The 25301-nt window shown below is 41.0% G+C and overlaps 1 protein-coding gene across 5 annotated transcripts in view; it reads left to right on the top strand.

The window, feature by feature from the left end:
* The window catches only part of magi2a (membrane associated guanylate kinase, WW and PDZ domain containing 2a), a 236932-nt gene that overhangs the window by 170316 nt on the left and 41315 nt on the right, over positions 1-25301 (top strand). For 4 of the 5 annotated variants that reach the window (XM_067582373.1, XM_067582374.1, XM_067582372.1 and 1 more), the window contains exons 7-10: positions 11753-11810; positions 12962-13083; positions 15542-15724; positions 21130-21816. In XM_067582373.1, coding sequence (XP_067438474.1) covers positions 11753-11810; positions 12962-13083; positions 15542-15724; positions 21130-21816 — 1050 coding nt within the window. Of the gene's footprint in view, positions 1-11752; positions 11811-12961; positions 13084-14425; positions 14744-15541; positions 15725-21129; positions 21817-25301 lie in introns of all 5 variants that reach the window. The other variant, XM_067582371.1, reaches the window with a different exon arrangement.

The following is a 25301-nucleotide window of genomic DNA, read 5'->3' as shown; positions in this document are numbered from 1 at the left end:
CTTGTCCCTCTCCCTCCCTCCTGTCCTCCTATCTCCTTTTTTTTTTTTTGTTTTGGTAAATGAAAAGAACTAGGACAGGCTCTTTTACAGAACCTGTTTGCTTTAATTCCCCCCTCCACTCTCACCCTCTCAAAGTTTTTTTTCCTGCCAAATATTTGTTGGCCGGAAAAAAAAAAGGAAACCAAGCGAGCCTGCTATTGTCTCACTCGATTCTTTTACTTATTCAGCCCGTTTTTTTCACGTCAGGTATGCCAACACAGGTAGCGAGAATCCCCCTGATAAGTGAATTAAAAAGGAGACAAAACTGTAAGATGTTTCAGCATGTTTCATCAGACGTCTTTTCCGGAGAAGCTAAGCACATACAACACCAGATGTACAGTATGTGAACGAATGTAGATGGATTATAACTTGGATGATACTCAGGTTTGAAGGATTTTTAATGATGTTTGAGTGCTTTTTTTTTTTTTGTCTTTCAGACAGCTCCCACATGCAGACAGAGAGCACCAAACCTAGATGTGTAATTACATTCTGGTCATATGAGGAGCTTCACGGTCAAAGAGACAAAGTTATTATTGTCTCTCGCAGTCTAGAGCTGGGCTTACACTCCCTTCTTGTCCCCTCTCCAAGGGAAATCGCAGGGCTCTTGTTTTTCTGTTTTTTCCTCACGTTTGCAGTAAAAAAAAAAAAAAAAAGCCGTCCTGTGTGTGTGTGTGTGTGTGTGTGTGTGTGTGTGTGTGTGTTTGTGTGTTCTTACAATACTTTATCACTTATGTCCAGATGGATGCTACAAAGGCAAAGCTTCTCCAGCCTGAGAAATGTCATCTCTCCTGCTCACTCTGTTGTCCTTTTAGCCGGCTCAGTGGGACTTAAAGATTTTGGGATTTTTGTGGGATGCAGAAAAATTTTTTTGGGGGGACACTGAACGCAAACACACACTCTGTGCACCTTGCAGCAAGTGTGTGTGTGTGTGTATGTGTGTGTTTCCAGTCCTAGAGGTGAGTTATTATAGGAGGAGAGACGCAGCGCCCTCCTTCACCTTGAGACTCCTGCAGCAGTCGCGAGCGGAGTATCGGGGAGGGGCAGGCGTAGCTGTCTGCAACATGATTGATGGATGTATTTTGAGAACATCCCCAGCAGAGCATGCCTGAGGCCCGGAGATTGGAAGGAGGATTCAAAAGACTGTGTGTGGCAGGTGTGTGTGTGACGTATGCCTGCTGAATTAGCTGTCAGCGTGTGTATATCAGCTACAACCCAGCCTTACTTATATAGTAAGCAGAGCTGGGCAATGAATCAATATAGTATCAATATTGTGATATAGGATTCAATATTGTTTGGGATTTGGTTATCATAACATTGAGATATATCATAAATGTTGTATTTTGCAGGTCTGTAAAGCTGCATTACAGCTTGTTTTATGGTTATAGTTCCAAAAAATGAACAGTGAATCACTTGTTTGGCTGTTGAAAGCAGATACTAGAATTAAACATCAATCAAAGATAAAAATCAATAAAGGCGAGTTCTCTTTGTAGTAAAGATGCAAATACATCACTCATCATGAAGTATGAGTCTGTAAACTTAACTTGATTGTAGCATTAATGCAGCATTTTACAGTTTGTAATGTTTTTTATTATACTACCATTGTTATGGAAAGAATGGTTACCAATTTCCATATATTTTGTTATTCACTAGATTGATATGAATATATGTAAACGCAGTAAAAAGCTCACACTGTTTTTTTCATTGTGTCCCTACTTCTGAAACCAAATCTACACCCTTGCCCAAATTACTGTACCTTCCCATTCACTTGAATGAGAAGGTTTGTCCAAACTTTTGACTGGTACTGAATATCAAACTAATATATTGACATCAATGTATTTGTTTAAAACATCACAATATTTGAATTTCCCCAGTATTGAATAGCACTACGTCTCAGTTGGTTATTTTATCTTGAACTTGTTTCTCAATGAATTAAAAAAAAGTACAGTATCACAGTATATGTTGCTCGGTTGAAATACAATGACTGTACATACAGGATTTTATCCAAATCCTGCACCTCTACTACTGGTGCATCCCAGTAAGCCTAACTTAGTGCACTTTAACATGTGCAGAATAATCAAATTACAGCAAAACAGAATCAGCAATTTGCTTTTTACACCACTGGTCCAATATTTGACTCATATTTCAGTCTTTTCTACATTTTTATTTGTCCGTTTGGACTCTAATTGAGTTAGGAATTGGTTGAATCTAATTAACCTTTTTACATAATTTGATCTAATCAACAGCATCCAGAAGGCCATTATACAACAAGCTACTTTACATTCATTATCCTGTTTAACACCTAACAAAAGGGTCTTACAAAATAGCGCTCCTGACCCCATAGGGACAAGGAGAGGTTTAAGTAGAGTAATATTGCAGATGGAAAGAAGAAGAGGAGAAAGTACTGTATATGTGCATCTCTATGTGTTTTTCACAAAGCACTTTAGCCAAATAATGCTGAACTTTGGAGGCAAAAGAGGAGGAAATAAGTGCCAGGTTACAGTTCAGTAATGTATCTTCCTGTCCCTGCAATGTCTTGATAAGCTACAAGCCTTGGTTTTTTAGTTTTTGTTTTGTTTTGTTTTGTTTTTTTCATTTTTAGTCTAGCACTCAACTATTGTCTGCTAGCTGTGAGACACAGAGACCAGTGGGACTTTACAGAAGAGGGAATGTAAGGACATGGGTGTCTTCACTTGGCAGAGGTGCATTAAACAGGAGGAAAACAAGTCGAGGAAAAACAGTAGCTCACAGAAATGGAGCATAACACACAAGAAGGTGAACACTGTTGCCAGAAAGTGACACAAGTAACTGATTTGTTGTCAAATCCATGGTGGTTGCATTGACTTTTCTTGTCGCAATGGAGATGTATTAGTTTGTTAGTCATCTGGACCTCAATCAAGAATCTTCCCTGTGGATAAAATCTAACCTGCGGCTAATATCTGTTGGCCTGTGATGTGAAAATATGACAGTTAATCTCAGTTTTTTAATCTATGCCAAATCCCATCCCAGCCACTGCAGTTTTATCATACTCTATAGAAATATCCAGCCATATGATGACGGTGAAGTGACAGCTATTAGTAATAGAGAGAGTTTGTTTACCTGTGAAATCAAACTCATTATCAGAGCTGTTTATAAGTCTTTTAGGGCAAGTCAATCTCAAGTCTTCATAAGTGAAGTCTGTGACTGCTGAACATTAACGTGACACAACATTTGAACATTTACATTTCAAAGCTATGTTAATGATGTTTTTTTTTTTCATCGACTACAGTAACTTATTCCAATGCATAGGTGTTATAAATAAACACATAAATATTTACAGGGCTCATAAAATGGAATCATTACTTCTTTAATGTCAGTCACAAGGTCGCCGAGGGGGAAATTGGGTATGCAGCAAGGCGACATCAGTCAGTCACATATCAGTTAAAAATGACAGCGAGAAACAGACGGCAATGACACCGAGACATCAACACCAAGCAAACAAGCCATGCTCAAGCAAAAAAAGACAAATCCTCCAGGATTCTATAAAATCCAAGCCTTAAAATTTCTGAAGTCCAGTCAAGGAAATGTATTTCCTGTTGAAATCGGTCACTGTGTAAACCAAATGGGTGATTAGTCGCACTGAAGGGCAGTTTGATTTGATAGAATGGGTAGAAAGGGAGCACTGTTAAAAAACATAGTGATGACTTTACTGGTTGGACTTGTCTGTTACAACCACTAGTGCAACCGAAAAGGCCCTATTTTCTTGGGAGTAGTGGTTTTCCAGTAAAGTTCAAAAGCCCGTATCATAGGATCTTTAAAGTTGCACTGTTCAAGGCAAGCCTCCAACTTTGGTCCAGACTTAAATATCTCAGCAACTGCAGGATTAACTGCCATTGAATTTTGTACAAACCTTAATGGCTCCCAAAGGATGAATCCTAATGACTGAACAAACTTGAACAAGCTAATGAGGGGAAAAAATATTTGTCAGAGTCACATTCGCTCAAGATAATCATGCCCTTCTGGTCCAACCTCTATCCCTTAACCACTTCCACCTATATATCCTCTGAATGCCCTAGGTCTCCAGTTTGTGGTTGTCATGTTTCATGAGGCTGTGATTATCCTAGAGGTCACAATAGGTCATTTTATACAGTGAAGTCAAGTTTCAAAAAAATGGTCTCACTATAATGAAATAGCTACTGTGGGGACTAACATCATCACTCATGAATACATTTGGGCTCATTGAATCCACAAGAGTCTCAGCTTTCCAGTCATACCAAATTTATGCAATTCCAAGCCTGTTTAGGGATGCCAGTATGTAGAAATATTCAAATTCCATTTTTAGAATAGGCAAAAATAGCACATTTATACTACATGCAAAAACTGCATGTTTTTTTTGCTGAAATCTGCATGTGATTAGAATAAAGTGGGCATGTCTGTAAAGAGGAGACTCGTGTGTAACCATAGATCCCATTTTTATTCAGAGTTGAGAGGTCAAGGGACCCCTTTGGAAATGGCCATGCCTAACTTTGGAGCGTCATTTAGCCCCCCTTCCTTATATGGTTGACATGTTGGTACCAGTGGATGCCTTAGATCATCTAAATTCATATGATATCAGTATCTTCACTCTAGCTCGGAAACTTAGCCTGCTACAACCTCTGAAAGACAATAATGTCAGCCGAGGACACTGGCGTATTGTCCACCCAACTCCCCCCCCCCCCAGTGAAACCGAGGCAGGTAATTTGCCCATCTTGCAGGGAATATTTTCTCTGCCAAGTCACTACGCATCATGTTTACCCATCATGAAGCTCTGCAAGGCTCAGAAAATATTGCATCTGACAAGCCCAGTGCACATCCCTCGAAGCACAAAGCGTCCCTTTCTTTACAACTCTGTTGATTATGCTTTTCATTGTGACAGGCAGAATAGTGATTATCAGTACAAAACCCAGAAAATGTTTCTCTTGTTGATAGGAGTTGGAGCCGAGTTTATGAATTATAGGTTATACTGGTTGAGAAAATATTGAGGCTGAGTTCTATTGATCAGCACTCTCAGGTCCTCTGAAAATATGATGTCTTAGTCACAATCAGTCATTTAAGGTCTGTTTATATCTTATACTTAGTTCCTGAGAACGATAATAATGGTAATACAAATAAAAATGATAGATAGTTCAAATAGTTGTTTTTACGTTTTATACGGTAGGAGTTAGATCTATCAGAAGGTTAGCTGAGGTTTTCTACCACAACATCTCTGCTGATCTTTCTGCTGATGGAACCCTGGATAATCTTAGAATAAATGGCTTAATTATTCTGCAAATACCACTATTTATCACTTTGAACATGGTGGGGATTCAATTCACAGGTGGTCTGGATATATTAATGTTCAGTTGGACAAGTGGGCAGCAGGTTCTTTCCCTGCTACAGAAACCCATTATACCTACATCTAATATGATAGTTCACAGGTGTCGTAAGGTGATCAAATATGACAAATGATAACTTGAAGAGATTAAACTAATTACAACAGGCATCATCTTCCAAGAACAATGTTGCGATTTTTCATTTAGTTTTTTCTTATTCTCAGAAAGAGAATAAGTCATAGTAGCAGATTTTAAAAGTTGTAATCCTTAAGAGTTTCATGAAACCAAACCCTTTGTGCAAAGCAAGACAAAACACAACAGGTGATTTAGCATTGAAACACATGACATAGCATGCACACATACAGATATACGTACAGTGAGACAAGCACTATATTGAAGAGAGGATATGGCATGAGTGAACTTAATCAGCATTTTTTCAGCAGTAGCCATTTAATGTATTTACATTCTGTAATTACCTCTCTATATAGTAGCTTCCATTGTTAGTGGTGGAGTCCGCCATTCCTACAAGAGATTAAAATTGCACACACAAGTAATGCTCAAGAAATGATGCAGCATGTAATCCTGCCTGTAATTTTATCTCACTGATAACAGCTTCAATCTTAACTTTACTGTATTAAGTTACTGCTAATGCAAACCCAACATTTCCGTAATGCTGCTGTATGGTATGGTACAGTATGGTTTTTATTATGGGGCAGGCTCAGAAATTGCAATGTATTCATCACTGCATCTACAATTCAGGACAGCGGCCATTTTCAGCCTCTATTGACAGCAGATCAGTTTTAGATCATGCAGGGAGAAATAGAACAAGAAGGAGCATCTACAAGTGAGCTGTCAGATGAAAAGCTGCAGGCGACAGGCTGCACACTTCTAACTTCTCAGCGAGGTAACCATCTTTACTGTTCCCTGCTGTTGTGTGGAAAACTACTTGTGCCGTGTGCAGCAAGATATCAAATTGTGTTCGCTCATGGCATGATGGAAAAAACTGAGTTCTTTATTAAAACAAGGTTTGGCTGCACTGTAAAGAGATATACCTGTTGCTCTTCAGTTGTATTTTTGACAAACTGGTAAAAATCAGTGTCGCCATCAACCAAAACTGAAATTATAACATAACAAGTATAACATAACTTCATACCATAATAATAAAAAAGTGGAAATCTGAAATGTTTTAAATCTTGTATTTAGGTTTATGTAAATAGGACTCATGCAATCTGTATGCACTGTTAACAAAAATTTAGTCCTAAGGTTATGTTATGTTATCAAAATCATAATTATTGTACTTTAAAAATATATCTGTGAGTTAGATGACACTTCAGACAAGAAAGCTAATTAAGGGCAGTACTGTTACTCTGCAACATTTTTGTGTCTGTTGGCATTTCAGAGTCTTTTCACGTTTTAAATTTGAGATTTAGATAACTGAGGTTGGCCTGGGAAACGGTATGGACTGTACTTGTTATTGAGGAATCTTATCTGCAGTAGGAGAGACTGAACCAGTGCTGACAACAACAACAAAATAAACTTCGAAAGTCTATATATTGTATACTTCACTAGACTGTGCTGCCAATTGTGTATTCCCATATCACACCTTGGCCGGTGGATTTGGTGCCCGTATTGACTAGTAGAAACTTTCATTAATCAGTTGAGGGGAAGTTTTTCACAGTAACCTTGGTGCTTGAATGTGCAGCATTAAAAGGCGACGTGATAAATGAAGCCCAGTACAGTACAGAAGAATGCTTTAATTTTTGGTGACTACAGAAAGCTCGAGGTGCTGAAAACGATTCAGTTTGCTCTTCAAAAGACAGAAGAAAAGAAAGAATGGAAAAAGGAAATGGAACATAGGTAAATCCCTGCAGTGTCTGAGGGCTGTCTGGTTTGCCACCCCGTACCTCGGACCAACTTAGAAGAAGGAGAATAAAAAATGCACAAGCTTGTGAGCATGAAACTTCACTTCAAAAACGGCCTTTTCTGTGACACTGCATAAGAAAATATGGGATGAGAGGATACTTTGGGAAGGGAAGAGGCAGAGATGGAAAGAGAGGAGACGAGGAAGGGGAAATAAGGTGAAGAAGAAAGAGAGAGATATTATTGAGTGGTCCTGGGGAGGAGGAGAGAAAATGTGGGGGAGATGCCAGGATGCCTCCTGCTGGTAGTAAGTGGCCCTCCACCTGTGACTGCTGGATGGCTGTTGTGGCAAGACGAGAGGTCGCAAACATTTTTTCCAGTCGTTTAGAGGCTCCATCATAAGCGCTCCTACCTGAAAATTTCACACCAGCTTGACATTTCCTTCTTGGACGCATGCAGCATGGCAGCGCCGGCTTTGTATGGCATACACACACATACGCTCTCTCTCTGTTGCTCATTGTTGTCGGGAGTTATCCATCGCAAGCTGCTGACAGAGAGGTTATAGGCGGATCTCAGTGGAGCCAGACAAAAGGGAACGAGCAAAGAGACAATCCTCCTAAGTTCAGCATTAATCAGCACACTGCTCGGTGGAAATGAAAGCATTTCTGTGTGTGCGTGTACTGTATGTGTATGTGGGGATTACACTACAAAAACACCTTAAATAAGGACTTTATAACTTTTGCTGAATAGCGGACACTGTGGCAGACAATTACAGGATAATGGTAAATACTAAAACATAACAGTAGCAGTTGAGATGAGTTATAAAGTCAGTGAACTGACTCCGACTGTATCCATTTAAAGTTTGCTAGAAATTAACCACCATACACGTCTGGTCATACCAGACCAAGTAAGGTTGTAACAGCAAATCCCCTGAATATACTAAACTGAGGAAAGCTGCATTTTATTGCTTATTAATTTTTATTCGAGAGAAGTTCCACTAATTACATTTACATAGTCTGCCTATAAAGCAGCTGCAGAGAACAGAGATAATTGCAGTTTACTACGACCTTTAAGTCTTATTTTTGTAGTTTTGGCCATCTTTCTATGTGTAATTATAACAGTGTTCACCAAGTGAAAGGAATAGTTTTTGGGAAATTTGCTTTCTTTGCAAGAATTAGATAATAAGATTAATGCCTGTGAGTTCAAGCGAGAGTATGTAACAAAAACTTAAATTCATAAAAAACAGTGTTGCTCAGTTAAACACACTCAGGGATTTTCCTGCTACTTGGTCTAGTATGACCATGTAGCTTACTGTGGCTAATGTTGGCTAATGTTAGCAAACTTAACATTGATATTGTTGTGTAAGGGATATTTTGGACTCAGTTTACGGACTTTACTTGTGCTACTGTTACGCTATATTTTAGCGTTTACTATTATCCTGCATTATCCTGTTCTTACAGTATGTAGCAAGAGCCAGGAGACAAGTAGCCTATCATAGCATAAAGCCTGGAAGCATAGGGAAACAGCTAGCACGGCTCTGTCCACAGTACAAAATCAACACCTCTAAAGCTCTCTAATTAGAGGCTCTTGTATGCATATTTTGAACTTCAGTCTTTATGCTAAGCTAGGCTAATCACCGCCTGGTTTCAGCTCCATATTCAATGGACATGAGAGTAGTATTGGGTCAGTAGTGCTTGGCAAGAAAGCAAATGAGTATATTTCCCGAAACGTTGAACAATTCATTTAATTTCTGCAGTGAACACAAAGTGGCACTTCTAAAAAGAAGTCTAACAGAGCAATAAACACAAGCTGTCAGGCAACCATACAGGTTTTAAACATTTCCGACATTTCAGTTGTACATTTTACCCCCAAACAAAGTGGTGTAGATGGCTGAACAACTTCTTTACAACTTGCTAATTTCTTGCCCTGTCAGATTTCATCGTAGCCATGCTATTTATATTTTAGCAATTGATTTGATAGGTACAATGTTATTGTAACTAATAGAAATGGTGGCAGAAAGTATAAAAATAAGACCCAATTTGTAATAAACAGGAATTATCCTTTAAGTGTCATGGTGTTGTGTGCAGTGTGGCTTATTCCTGAAAGTGAAAGCGGAGACATTTCTAGCTTTCTGCAGTTCCTCCTGTGGATGTTTTAATAGAAAAGCTTTGCATTAGAAGACTGCCGGGATACATGACAGCCCTTTGATCTCCTGTATTTGTGTGTGTCTGTGTGTGTGCATATGCAAAATGATAGTGTGTGCGCGTGAAGTAAGTGACACATTGTGTGTGTGTGTGTGCGTACGTGTGCGTGCGTGTGTAGCGCCCAGTAAAGGTGAGAACATGAAACACTCTCTTTCATATTTAATGAGTGGAGATGGGGCTAAGGAATGTTGCAGTGTTCACAGGAGGTATTACCGTGGGCTGTCAACCTGCTCGCAGCGCTCTGTTATATCACTCACAACTCTGTGTGTGTGTGTGTGTGTGTGTGTGTGTGGATTTTATGCATTTTAGTGAGCGTGCAGGCAAAAAATAGTGTGTCCTACTGAAAGTTTAATCTTTTTTTTTTTTTTTTTAGGGGATGGGGCAGGGGTTCAGGGAAGCATATGGCACATGCACAAGTGCTGCACCAGCATTGTTTTGATATTTTTCCTCTGCGTTGGAGGAGTGGGAGGTATGAGAGTATGCACAGCACTCAGTTTCAGTCTAACCAGGCCGAGGAAGTAATATTAAATGTATGCAATGACCATATAGAATAATACCGAGCCTCCTCTCTCTGTGGCTGTTTGTGTGCAGCAGCCGTGCCCTCGACCAGCCGCAGGGTCCTCTGGATCCCGAGGTGCTTCAGTGCTCCCGCTGGTTGCTTCTGTTTCTGATTAGGAAGCATTTTCTCCACTGTTATCTCCGCTCTCATCCTGATTAACTTTGCATTGTCACTAATCAAAGCTGGTCTGATTCTAAGCCGAGCTGCACTGGAACACATTGTCCCTGAGCTCCGTTCTCGATGCTATTTCAGCAGGACCCTTTCACACTGTGTGTTTCAATGATCACGCTATTATGCTAAAACACTGGAGTCTCCATTTGGGAATATGCTTTAAATGCTAATTGCTCATATCCTGGAAAGCAAAGAGGGAACTCCTTCTAGACGTGTTTTTAAGAGCTGTGTTCTGTCAGTGAGCTATAGGCAGAGGAAAGAGGAGAGGGCAACTTTGAAAATCCTGTCAAGTATGACTGATGACTGTCAGGTTTTTTTGAAAGGAAGATCTGCTTTGATCAGTGTGAACAACAGTACAGCAGGATGTTCTGCAGTATAAATCCCAAGGAGAACAAGGCTGTGAGAGCAGAAATATCTGTCACTTCGCAGTCAGACAGTAATATTGAAAAGGTATTGGCCAATTCAAAAAGTTAAGTGTTTGTCTTTTAAACCAACATGTTAGAACAGTAAAGTACACATTTAGAAACATTCATGCAGTGAAGAAAATACACCAAATAGTTTTTAAAGAGGTTGTGAATGGTAGAGTTCAGGTGTTGATATTGGTTTGATAAAGGTAAAAGACAACCTCCCCAAAAAGATGATGTAATCAGTAGAAAGCCTCTTCCTTTAAAAGCATGCCAATCCAATTGGAGTATAAATCCTGATCACCTCATACTTACACTTTAATATTTTATCACATGTTTCACAGTTAGCAGTGAAAACATTATCTTTTAATCCATTTATCAGCATATTCTCCTGGTTTCATGTCATTGATAAATTTGCTTTTAAATGATGAATCATTCATACTATAATACGTGTCATTCAGATTCTTATCACAGCCGTTGCCGCGTTTGATCTGTCATTTGTCAGCAATTGACTGTCATGTGCTCTTTGTCGGTAATTGCGTTCAATCTTCAGCTTGTAACATTTGAAGTCAAACTATAAAACACCCGTAGAAATATGTACCAGCTGATACTGTGAAGTTTCAACACTCTGAGGTTTTGTGCATGTTCTAGTTGAAGCTGCTAATCTATGCAAAGTCCTCACATCAAAACACAATATTTACAGCATGGGAAAGTTTCAGGGCATAAATATTTTACTGATTATAATTCAACCATTAGATCTATCAATATTTGCTGTTATTTTGCAACTTTTTCTGAGGAGAGGGACGCATTTGACACACAGCTTAAAAAGGCAGTAGCCTCTTTAAATCAATCATTGTGACCAGACGCTGAAAAAACACATGGTGATGTTTTCATCTTGTGTCTTGTCGCCCACAATTTTTCTTTATAAAAGATGATATTTCAGAATGTTCACTAGCCTGAACGCACTGCCTGCTCAGAAAGAACAACAGTCCTTCCAGTTAACATGTTGTCGCACCATCAAACTCCCAGTAATTACTGAGAGTAAAATGATGCTGTAATTGCGCCACAAAGATGTTTTCATGCAAGATCAATATACTGCTGCAAGTTAATTGAATAAACAAACCCTTCATTATTGTTTTCTCACTGCTGTTGGTTTTTTTTTTTGTTGTTGTTTTTTTTTTTTAACAGAGCTTCCGTACGGCTGGGAGAAAATCGATGACCCCATTTACGGCAGCTACTATGTCGAGTAAGTTGGATACATCTTTAATATGTAATGGCTTTGCTTTTGGTTTTCGTTGTAGCTCGGCGCTGCTGTATTAATCATATTTATTAAAAGCAGACTGGCGCTGCAGACAGGAAGCAGTTGCTCCCTTTGTCTGCCTGCTGACGGCTCACTATTTGTTTGCAGAGGGAAGTTTATTGCTCTCTGTGTGTGCTTATCTATATTTCTGTGTTATCCATCTGTCTGAAACACTCATCATGCATCTATATCTGTAGATCAGCTATTTTAATATTTTTGCATGTCTTTTTCGTCTATAAGTCACATATGTGCAACTGCTGCAGCGGTCTTGTCCTCTCTATTGAACTGCACGTCCCCTCCCTGTTCAGAGGTGTCATTTCTTTGGCTGGATGCTCTCTACTCCGGGGCGTAGGGACGGGGGCTCTATTTTTAGACAGGCACGGGGAGTCGTTACCTCCAGAACGGCACCTAGCAACACACTGCCTTACAGTTCATACTGCTGCCCCCCTATTGAGATGCTCTTATTGTCTTGCTTTGTTGTCATGTTAATATGAAAGAAGTTGCCAGACCTTGAAATTATGTAACTATGTAAAAATATAGTTGTTTTTTTTTTTTGTATAATTAACAATGTGATACTGGGGTGTTCATTAAAAGATAAAGAGAGGAGAGAAAGATTATGTGTGTGTTTGTGTGTATGTGTGTACACAACGTAGTCTCAAGGAGTGAGGGAAGTATCTAATGATGACTAATTATTTCACACTGGCAAATTATAGTATGTGTAGTTGTTGACTGTCTTCCCCCTTTGCAAACTAAATTAAGAACGACGTGGGACGTTAAAGGAAAATCGCTGTTTCATGTGCAGGTTTCCTCCCAGTCACTGATTCACATAATGCCGCTTGTACTGTAAGACGGGGCTGAACTTCAGAACAAAAGCCCCGGATCAGTCGTTTGTTCTTTTTACTCAGGAAAGCCATTCTGCGGCTCTGTTACATAATCTGGGGACCGGCCATTTAATTAATCATCATAGCGATACTGTAGCTGCTGTAGTGCCAGGATTGCTAGATCTGATCTTTTTTGCCGAGAGGGGAGCTAAATTAAGTGTAGCAGGATGGTGCGAAATCTGAAATCTACTCTCTATTTTTTTTTTATCATCATAGCCATATAAATAGAAGGACCCAGTTTGAGAATCCAGTCCTGGAGGCTAAGAGGAGACTCCAGCAGCAGCAGCAGATGCAAAGCCAGGGTCTGTCCTCACTGCCCCTTCCCACCATCTACAGAGGTAAGAACACCTCGCTGATTTGTCGGCTTTGAAATGACAAAACCCATTAACTTCTCATGATTTAAGGATGTAGTCACGCTGATAATCTGTCAGCATGAAATGGAGATAATACTTTTGCTCTATTGCTATGTCAGTTGAATATGAATAACAAGTATTGTGTTGTTAATCCTCTCGGTTCCCTGCCAAAATTGGGTTTAGGTGCTACTTACATCTTACTTCAAATAGTTAAAATATGTATTGCACCTTCTCTTTTTAGGATACCCAGTGCTATTTGAAAATGAAAAAAAACTTTAAATGTGCAATCGAAATGTAAAGTTAAGGTTCATCTAGAAAATTACAGTTACAAAATGCATTTTTTTTTTGCTATCCTGAAGATGTCAGATATGAAAACTCATCGCAAAACAGTAACTGAATTAATCAGTGACATCTGTCGGGTTTTGGGGTTAACTGACAGCAATTACAGACTTACAACAGCATCATAATGAGGATATGAGGAACACAGACGGAAATTAATAAAGTTTTTTTAATAAAAGTCATGAAGTTTTACAGCAGCATTGTAACCAATATTTCTCATCATTTTTTATATGAATAGATTAATTAAGTTTTTATTATTGTGTTATACATACAGCTATGACCAGCCTGCATGGACTTACAAGACACAGCAAACTCATAATACCACAAATGAAAAAATAAATGTTCATATTTTCAGACTTTCATGTATTGTAAATCATCCTTGCTGTCTTTTATAGGCTTTTGGGACAAAGTTAACAAATTTAGGGTTAGGGTTAGGGTTATACGCGTCACAATTGAACACTCATCCCAATATTTGATCATCTGTACTCCAGAATATTTCTAGTGTTTTGTTGAGCCATTTCATTTTTAATTTTAGGGTTAGAGTTAATAGTATATTATGCGTACATGACAAAGGAAAATGGGACTCACTTTCCATTTCTTCCAAATCCACTCCCCCCTACTTCAGGAGAAACCTGATACACACATGTTGCTTGTATCATCACAGCAGCATGCAAGTTAATATGCGGGTTCAAATGTGATTCACTGTTGTGTTTAATGACCGGTTTGTTGCTACCTGATTTCAGTGTTCATTCTCCAGCAGCCACTGTGCTCATAGCAGTAGGAAGTGCTGCTAGAAAAAAACTGTCTGGACTGGTGAAGAGGAGGTTTGTTTCCGTAGTAACGTAGTAGTCCATTGCGGGAGCCTGTCTCCGTGGTTACACTCTGTGTACATTCCAGTGAGGCTCTCTCTCCTCCCTCTCCCTACCTCCACCTCCACCTCCACTTCCTCCTCCTTCCTCCCCCTTTCCCCACCAAATTTCGATGCCAGTTGGGGGTTCCAGCCCCTTTGCCACCCTCCCCAGATCCCCCCTCGCCCAGATGGGCCCGACGCCAGAGCGCAGCCACAGCCTCGGTGACCTCTCCCGATCGCCGACTCCAGGTCGAAGGTCTGCTGCGTACGCTACGTCCTCTTCCGCCGACGTCTCCCCGCTCCGGCGTGTTCTGACGCGGCGGATGAATATGTGCCCCCATCACCACCAGCAACAGCAACAGCAGCAGCAGCAGCAGCAGCCACTTCACACCTCCGCCTGCACTGTGGTGCTAGAGCAGCCTGTCTGTAGCCCCTTCTCCCTGTGGCACCTTGTCAGTAAGTAGGCCAAGAGAGAAGCAAAAGAAGGCTGACTGTCGTTCTCATGGCTGCCTGCACTCATTTGACTTACTGTAAGCATGCTAGCTCGCAAGCAAGCTTTTCCCTTAAGGCAGTTGAAGGATTTGTGTGACGAGCGTGTACCATGACATGTCTTATCGCTTGGCATACGCAGACAGAGAGTGTAATCACTAAGTCTATGTCTGGACCAGTGATGGCAAACAAAGGATGTAAACTAGCCCACTAGCCACATCTCCTTCCGAGGTGAAAAGATGGGAGACTTGGTTAAGTGTAACTAAGCTTGTTGGCTGAGATCCTCTCATTCCTACAACAGGCTCCCCTCCTCCAGAAATCTCCCAGCTCTCCCCTTTTTCAGAAATCTCCCAGTTCCTCCTTAACCCTCCCGAGCATCTTCTCTTGGAACTGATCCCTGATTGACAGCATGTCATTTGCTGATTTTTGCTGCTTCCTTGGTAGCCTTGGGATGGGACTGAAGAACTGCACCACTGATGCTCTCTGTACCCCTTCTGCTCACCATATCCCAGCACGGGAGGAGACGATGGATGATGGTTTTGTATGTTTGTACCACACCCGCATCTTTCAGCACCACCAGCCCCACCCTGTTCTCGCCAGTTTTCCTGTGGCTACACCCATATCTTATTGGATAAGCTTTACCCATGTCCCCACCCTGTGAGCACTGCCCCCCCGCACCAGCTTTGAGGTCCTTTTAAATCTTTGCTCTGAAGCGCACACGGTATTTGCGTTTGGGTAATTTGCACATGTATGTGTCCTTTACAGAGAAGCCGCTGTTCACGCGGGACCCCACTCAGCTGAAAGGCAGTTTCTTGTCCACATCACTCCAAAAGAGCAACATGGGCTTCGGCTTCACTATTATCGGAGGCGACGAGCCCGATGAATTCCTCCAGGTCAAGAGCGTTATCCCTGATGGGCCTGCCGCAGCTGACGGGAAAATGGCCACAGGTAAGGCCACTGAAACACAGAGTCACTCTTACAAACAAAAACATTTTTTTAAACCTTTATTTAACCAGAAATTCTCTTAAGATACATTATATCTTTTACAAGAGAGGTAAGCATAAAATAGCCACAGCCACATGAGAACACAGTCACATTAACAAACCTGAGATGCATAAAAGAAACACACACATTATTTATGAAACATACAGTAGCTGGCATGCATTTGTACAGAATCATAAATACTTGCATGCACACAACAAATACATCATTTCTGTAGAATCACGGAGATCCTTGTAAGTGTCCATATAGCAGTTATATGTGATGTTTCTGGTGTTTCTGGTCCATTTATCAACATACATATGGCTGACAATTATCAGTATTTTTTCTTATTGTCAGCAAATCTCAACAAACCCAACAATGAACTCACCCTACTTACAAGTATTGTGTGTGTATCCAAAGTCTGATATATCTTAGTCCTCTATAGACCCCTGCACATGAGATTTGTTGACAAAAAGAAAAATATAGAAAGTCGCTGGCCAAATCCTTTGAGTACAAGTTTTTAAACCCCACATTTATACACTTCCATTATTTTTAATTAGTGTTACTCTCACGCATTTGTGCAGGCAAATTCATACAAAGATTTGTATGCAGCACACACAGAAATACATGTAGCTCCCTCTTCATGATAAAACGGCTACAAGTGCCCCGATATATATGAATTATTTGCGTGTCACCAATCTTGCATTGTCCCTCTACATGTATGTGTGTGTGTGTGCACATGTGTGCTCTATATGCAGTTTTGTTGTTCCATTTATCATGATGGCGACTTTATGAGCACCGTAACTCGTGACTGTGGCCACATGGGGACACACACACATATATATATATACAGACACTGAGACGGACCGGCTGTACTAAAGGTCAAGAGAATATAAGTAGCAGGTTTTGTCTCTGCTCTCAGTGTGCAATGATGATTCTATCCGTGTACGCCGGAGCAGATATGGAGCTTTATACTGGTCATTTATCATACATAAAGAAAGTTGGTTTGGGACTTTCCTCTGTAGAAATGATGGTAATCTTCCATGTCGTTCTATTAAATTTGTAGTTGTTTTAACCGACTTCTTTCAGAACAATTGGTCATAAATGTGTGGGTGCAGCAGTCCAAAATAACTCCCTTGATGACTCATAAAGCTTGTCCTGACAATACTGCATATAAAGCCTTTTAGGTCTCTGTCTTCTCGTCCCCTCCTCCCACTTTATTTTAGAATTCCCCTCTCTTTTTCATGTATTCTCTCCTCAGAAATAACTGAGATCCCTCCCACTTCTCTACAATCCCACCTCTCCTCTCCTACACTTCCTCTCTTCAGCTCATCTCCATCTCTCTCTCTCTCTTTCACCATCTACCGTCCATCCCCCTCATCTCGCCTCCCCAGACTTTGCGTCCTACTTCTGCAGTAGCAGAGCTAGCTCGATCACAGAGCCCACACATAGGAAACCTCAGGCCTGCAGAGGTGTGAAATTCCTAATTCCAGATTTGATTTGCCTTTTTTTCCCCTCTTGACCCCTCCTGGCTCTCTATGAGATTACAGAGCCGGAGAAAGCATGTTCAAGCACTTATTATACAAGTTTTTTAAGATATCTGATTTATAACTGCAAGACCACATATTGTGCAGATATGTCCAGGCAAGACATTTAATGTGATTTTGTAGAATGGAGGGGGGGAAAAAACGATTGCCTTGAAATTTATTTTAGATTTTTATCCATAAAAAAATGTGAAATTTTTTGTGGGTTTTTTTTAGTGTGTTACTATGAGTTACATTAACTGAAGTGGTGAGGTTTAATTTGGATGCCAGAGGCAGCGTTTAATGCAAAGTCAAGTGGGTTTGTCTAACTGCCGCCGCCCCTTATTCAGCATCAGAGGGTTATTCTGCTGAGCTGTATCCATATAGTGTGCAACACTTTTCACATAAGACACAGAGAATAAGCACCATTTTTTAATCAAAATCACCAACAAAAAGATGAGCTTAGTCTGATGTTAACATCAATTTTAATGTAGCATTTGAAGCTATCAATTTGAAATTGCATTTGCTGTTAATAGCATGAATTAATGAAACAATGAGTCCTTGACAAAAGCAGGCTTCTCATTTCTAGCCTGCAACTGACAATTTTGCCAGTTAAAATGCCAACATCTATATCACTAGCCGTAGCTCACTAGCTACTGTTTAAATGCATAGATATATCTCTCTTATTACAGCCCAATGCTCGACAGGACTGACGTGCTTATTTACAGTTTAGAGGACAGTCAGTTGCATCACTTTCTATCATTTAAGATCTTTATAATTCTCATGTTTTATCTGCAAAGTCTTCAGACATTATTATTATTATTCTAATCACACCTGCAAGTCTGACAAGGCCGTAACGCACTTTGCTCTACACGTGACCTTATGTGGCCTGACCTGCACACAAACACACACTCACAAGCAGAAGTTTCTGACAAATGCTGGCACCCTGCTGAGTCTCTAAACTGCTCTATTATCGCAGCCTCGTCTCAGCAGGGCCACCGAGACCTCTCGTTATATATCGACAGGCTCTTGAACACACCATTAGCTGTAGATGAATATGTCATTAGGCATATGCAAGGATGGGACAGTTGAAGATTAAGTAGCTGGAAGTAGCTTGGGCCTTGGTCCCAGGGACTGTGGTGTTTACTGTTAAGGTCAGTGTGATTTAGAATATACGAGGGACCCGCAGGAGACGTTATGATGGATGGAGAGTGGGCTCATGGTGGCCATGAGTGTGTGTTTTTGTCTCGGTGTTCATTTCCGTGCACTTACAGTATATGCATGTCTGTGTTTGTGTGTTTATAAAGCGTCAATTCACCCAAATGACAAAAATACATATTTATCTTATGAGCCCTCTCATATAGAGAGTTTAAACATTGTTATTTATTCACTGACATTTTCAGATATCAGATACGGTTTTTATTGGCACTACTTTCAACTGAAGAAAACTGTTGACAGACAGCTCTGTGGATTATCCAGAGGAATTAAACTAACTGATATTAAACAACATGAGAAGGTAAAAATCCCTATTTGCTTAAAATTCTCACAGCTCATGGAAACGTGTAACCTTTGATAAATGAAATTTGGATCGTTTTAAAGGGTCAGAAGCCTAAAAGGTCGGAGACCACTGATCCAGAATAATAAGAGCAGTTTTTGTTGAAAGAGGTCTTGCTGTTGAGTATTTGAAATGTAATGTTAATTAAATTCTGTAAGCACCACATATGAAATTATTTTCACCTCCGTTGTATTTGAGTGGCGACAAATGTATCAAAACTTGATACATAAAACCAAAACTTTTTGCATAGCTAGAGGTAAAAAAGACATTTTTCTGTTATTTAGATGAGCTGATGCTTTAAGTATAAGCATACAATATGTCTATATGAGCTTTCTGATTATGTAAAACAAGTTGATGCTCTCTGTGTCACTGCATTTCCTCCCTGGTTATAAAGAAGGAGCTCTGCGGTCACGGCGAGGGCAACGAGGTCACGACACCGTCATTTGTTTTCTACCAGCGTGCTCAACTATTGATTATGACAACGGTGCTCAAGGCAAATGTCGCCCGCGTTTACCCAGATTAATTAAAAAGTCCCTCACGTCACGTTGCCTCGAGGTGTGAACTCGCTCTGTCAATACTGGTGAAGCGTTAAAACTTGGAAAGCGTCTGTCCGCAACACAGTTTACAACGAGAGAGAGAGAGAGAGAACATTTCGGTGATATCTTAACTTCCATTTACCTTGGCTGCTGTCACTCAGAGAGGTCAAGCAGCTCTGCTCCGCTTCGACAGTCAATCCAGGAAATCAATATGAATTGCCATGTTGTTTTAGGAAAAATGTCATTGACCCAACCATTAGTGTATTGCGGTCTCCCGCTCACGTTTCAAGAGAATACAGGATAGGATGGAGCTTGTGGTTAGCAAGGTGAGGGCCAGTCACTGCTTATTAATCATGAGGGATCTTTGTTTTTCACTCACTCTCCCCGCGACACTCTCACCCTGCCCTCTCTCTAACGAGCATGACAATTATGCCTGCAATTAGAAAATAATTGTTTTCATTATCAACACAGGTAAGGCTGTTTGTCAGACTTTTATGTGGATTGTGCCTTGTGTTGCCCGGTGTTTTATAACCCTGCCCGGTGCCTGCATAGTGCAGCACAAAACACTATATTTAGTAATCTCTTTGAGACAAAGATAAGCCTGGATGTGGAGCGCTTTTGTGTGGGAGCATTTAATTGTCAGCTAGGTTTTATCTGCACTGTAGTCTATTACAGCGAGTGAATAACAGCACTCGGCCCCATAGAAGGCAAACATTTTAGCCACTTGTCATCTGCACTGTTTTACGCTTGAAAGACAGATAAGACATTATCAGTGGTAATTTTATCTGTAGAAATGGTTTATGGCTATGAGGGTAATGTAAGGAGAGACCAGTGCTGATGTACTGTACAGCTGATTATTATAACAGCTGTAAAGACTCAAATTCCTGATATCTCTTAAAGGCTAGCTGCTGTTCCACTAGCTTTTCTAACTCAATGCACTATCTCATTGAGGGTTTCTTTAGTCTGTCAGTCTGAAAAAGTAAATCATACACCTGGGGTTTACTGTCTAAATTCTGGTATCTAGAGTATCTACCATAGCAATTGCTGTTATATTATAATTGCAAGTCTGTAATTTTAACAACGATTCATTTATTAGCATTTAGAAAAACCTTCATCCCCATTAAGTTTTTCCAGCAGGGAATCATGTGTATTATACAGCATTTTAACACTTTCTCCCTTATCCCTGATCCACCCACGCTCTCTTTTATTGTCATCTTTCCAACTGTGCTCCGTCATGTCATGTTTAATCTTTTTCGATCATAGCGGCAGTGACTGGCTCAGATCTATCACGCTGTTGGCTTGCAATTTAAATTACTGCGGTCTTGTGGGTTGGTGGTAAGTGGTGTTCATTAAGGCCTGTTAAAAAAAATTAAGATTAAATAAACAGTGATATTTCATTAACATCCTCATCTCTGTGTAGCTTAGCGGTTAAGAAAGCATACCGTATAATCACGACATCCCTGATTTAATTTCAGCCGGGGACCTTTATCAGGGATTATTTCATTCCTCCCTCTCTCTCTCTCTCTCTCCCGCCATTTCTCCGGTCTTAATGACTTAAATGCCAAACTAACCCCTGTTGAGATAAATGGATTGAATCACACATCATACTATTTAGTAAGGTCATGTTGTAGGGCTGGATTTTGTGTAATTTGTGTTATTACAAATTTTAAATGAGGTACTTCTGTAAAGGAAACATTCCAGTGCTATATCCATTACACCTGACCATCATGTTTCTATCTGTCCCTCTCTTTGTTGCAGGTGATGTCATTGTCTACATCAACGATGTGTGCGTCCTGGGTACCACCCATGCCGATGTGGTCAAACTCTTCCAATCGGTGCCAATTGGCCAAAGTGTGACACTCGTTTTGTGCCGCGGCTACCCGTTGCCCTACGACCCAGAGGAAGCTGCCAACGCCAACAACACCACCACCACCACCACCATCATCTCCCCGCTGGGCATCATGGAGCAGCGACCCATCATGGTGAATGGCAGGACGGGCTATGACAACTATCTGGACTATATTTCCCGCACGGCACGCTTTGTGACAGACCCAAGTCAAGACCAGGTTAACGCCCAGCAGCAGCTGCTCCCCCCTCACCCGGGTGACACCCACTTAGACGGCTCGCTTCCTCCCACCACCGGCACAACGCCCCCTGACAGCGTCTCTATGGCGTCGTCAGGGGCGACACAGGGGGAGCTGCTCACCCTGACCATGGTGAAGGGTATGGATGGTTTCGGCTTCACGATCGCGGACAGCGCCACGGGCCAGCGAGTCAAGCAAGTCCTGGAACCTCTAGGCTGTCCGGGCCTGTGCGAGGGCGACCTGATAGTGGAGATTAACAAGCAGCCCGTGCAGGGATTCACACACACCCAGGTGGTGGAGCTGCTTAAGGAGTGTGCCGTGGGAGCTGAGACCTGCCTGGTGGTTCAGAGAGGCGGAACAGGTAAGACCAGTGTCCGCAGGTAGGAATGGTGTGGAAGATTGTCGGCTCAGCAAACGCGCTTGAATCTTTCCACCATCTGTGTCTTTCTAGCTGCATATCTGTCTGCCTATTCATCTCTGTCTATCTATTCTATTCTTTTACTGTTGTAGCCAAATGTATCTGTATGTGTGATCCAGTCTAAAGAACTGGAGAAACCTGTTATACAGTCCTGCAGCGCACAACAATGGCTGACTGATGCACAACTTCTCTCAAGTGCCCTTCTAACTGTAGTCGCCTTTTATTTACTCGGTGGGGAGAAAACCATGTTTCCTCACTTCACTTAAGTATATACCGCTCCACTTCCGGTATGTTGAGGAGGTAGGAAGTGTCTCCCCATGCTGCGACAAAACATGACTTAAATTTACCTATTCTCTGCACAATCGTGCCTATTTTTAATGTTTAGCGTTTGTTGGACAACCTTTACACTGAAGTAAATTAATATTTTGGTAGGTTTGGCAGGCCGCAAACAGGCACCGCAACCTGACACTGCCTATTATATTCCATGATGGAGTCGCTTAAACTTGACATTTTTGGGAAAATCGACTCATCATCCTCCACTGAGATATCTTCCGTTAAAGAAGAGCTGAAGACTTCGATCGGCTCAATACAACAGAAGATCGACTCCCAGAGGAAAACTATACAAGAGCTGGAACGGGCGTCCGCTGACCACAGCACCTGTGTAACCAAGCTGGAATCCATATGACAGGCATCCCAAAAGGCACAGAGGGCCCTCGTACCATCGACTTTATGGCCCAGTTTTGCAGCACCCACTCGGCCTGGAGGACAAGCCCATACTCAATAATGCCCGTCGCTCCCTACGCACAAAACCAAAACAAAAGATGGTGAACCACCTCGTCCATTTATGGTCAGAGTTCACTACTTTCAGGTCAGAAACCAGATTCTGTAACTAGCCAGAGAGGCTGGTCATCTCACACACAACAGCAAGAGGATCTCTATTTTCGCTGATTATAAGATGTGTCTTTCCAAGAAGCGAGTGGTATTCGGGTAAGTTAAATACCAGCTACACTCCTTTCCCGAACTCACTCTACCCGGCAACACTCAGGATCATCCATCCGAAGGGGATTTCACATAGTTTTTTCAGTCTTTGTTGCTAAAATGTCTGCTATCTTGAAAAACTATGATACAGACAATAAAGGGCGAGTAAATTTAAGTTAGTTGTACTGTTGCTAATTAACCACCCTGCTAAGTGACTGTTTATCACCACGTTAATGCTGGGATGTTTCCCATCAGGCTGGGAGAGTGATCTTAGGGAGGAAATTGCAGAAGAGCTCTGGAAAAGAAAGCTCTTAACTGAGTGCATACATCTTCTTTCTGTGGCAGACATGGACTCATACAATGCAAAATTATTCATCATTCATTTTACAAAGGTCTGACTTTCTAAGATTTCCAGAGATGTACAGTAAACCTAATCTGTGACAGATGTCATTTAGCTCCAGCTACACATGCACATATGTATGTTTTGGTCCTGTCCATCTTTACAAACCTCCTGGTCTGAGCTTTTTGAGACATTGTCGGGAAGCTGATTAAACCACATGCTATGATTGCACTATTTGGGGTTAGCCCACCCCTATTATCACTCTCTGCCTTAGAAGCTGATCTGATTGCATTTGCCACCTCACCAGCCAGACGATTAATCCTGCTGGAATGGAAATCGTCTGTAACCCCTTTCTCACAACCTTTGGATTGTTCCTTTTTCTTAACTATATCAAACTTGAGAAGATAAGACAGATTGTCGACAGGGGGTCGACAGGGGATCAACAAATAAATTCAATAAGATGCGGAGCCCATTCTTTAGATTTGTTGAGGGGTTCAGTTTCCCGGCTGTTCCTGAGTGAATTAATTACACACAGTGTAAGTTTATGTGATTATACCTCACTTTATTTGTATGATTTATGGCGTATAGTTTGACTGAAATGGCTTTTATATATTTTTATATACATATAATGTACATTTGTTTGTTTGTTTGTTTTCAACTTATTGGATTTGCTCAACCTGGGCGTTTTGTTGGGGGGGTGGGGTTGCTGCATTTGTAATTATATATTTCCTTTGTTTGACAATTTAATAAAAAGAGTTTTTAAAAATAGAAGTAAACGCCACACCACTCTGCACACTAAGCCATACCTAGTGATCAATAAATATCCTTTGATTGAAGTGCATGCTCTTTGCAGTGCACAGTTATTTTCAAAGTCACTTTTTATTACTTTTTTTTTATCATGTCAGTTTCATATATATATGGCAAATTTTACCTGCTTCTTTCAGCTACAAATAAAAGCCCCCAAATTATGGCATGTCAAAAGTAGCACAGTTTTCCCACAAAATACTAGTAGACTGCAAATGGCTCTCAAGTGCTTTCTACCCTGTGTTTTTCAGAATTTGTGGCCCTCTGACAATCATAATTATGCATTGCACTCTGTCGTGACTCACACACAGGATTATTTGCAGAATCAACAGGTAGCTGACTGTTTTCTGTGTGTGTTATGTTGGGGGGGGGGGGGGGTTGTGAAGTGTGTAGAAACATCTGCGTTCACTTCCTCAAAAACATCAGAAACCTTTAAACAGCTCTGATGGCGATATCTTTGACACTGAAAGGAAAAGATGAAGGATTCACAGTCATGTCTTCCCTAAATCTAACGAAATATAAGTTGTGTGTAAGCCTGCTGTGATCTGCCTACAAACTGAGCCTGCCGTCTTATTGAATTGTGGAGGTTGTGCATCTGCTAGCGATGACTCAGCCAAAGCTCAGACACTGAAGATTAAAACGTTAGATTTTAATTAAATCTAGAAAACGGCAACAGCAGCTCTTCATCAACCAAGCAGATAGTATTTGTCTCTGGAACCTTGTTGTTAAATGATTCCCCTTTCTGAGTTCACCTGTCCTTTATTCATTTTGGCATCCCGTAAGTGATGACACGTGAACTTTAGCACTCACACTCATTCATGGTGCGAGCTGGAAGCTCAGCCAGCTGGACTGGAAAACTAACTACTGCTGTTGCTTTTGTGTGGAACCAATTTGTAGTTTTGTATTTTGCCTCTCGGTGTTGTGTAATGTCACATACCAATCATAATGCCAACTGCTTGGTGCCACAGACACCACTGAGACTCATCCACAAAGGTCAGCGGTGTCCTCTGAATAGATTTATTGACATTTATTTCTTTATTAGGCTGCCCATGTCTCTGTGAGTGAGCGGAGAGCCAACAAACAGGAAGAGGAGAATCAGAGGGAAGCTATTAGCTTGTAGGAAAGAAAAATGAGGATGATTTTCAAGGGGTCAGAAGTTTTGAACCACCACCTCAAAAATATCCAATCTGTCTATGCACTCTCTACACACAAACATAAAAACACACACTCTCCCATCTGCACAGGAAGCTAACGGTGAAGCGCTCCCGCCATCTGTCCGGGTTCCTCACTCGCGGCAGAGCTTTAG

Source organism: Thunnus thynnus, chromosome 23, assembly GCF_963924715.1.
Source record: "Thunnus thynnus chromosome 23, fThuThy2.1, whole genome shotgun sequence".
NCBI classification, from domain to species: Eukaryota; Metazoa; Chordata; class Actinopteri; order Scombriformes; family Scombridae; genus Thunnus; species Thunnus thynnus.
This window is presented reverse-complemented; position numbering and strand designations above follow the sequence as displayed.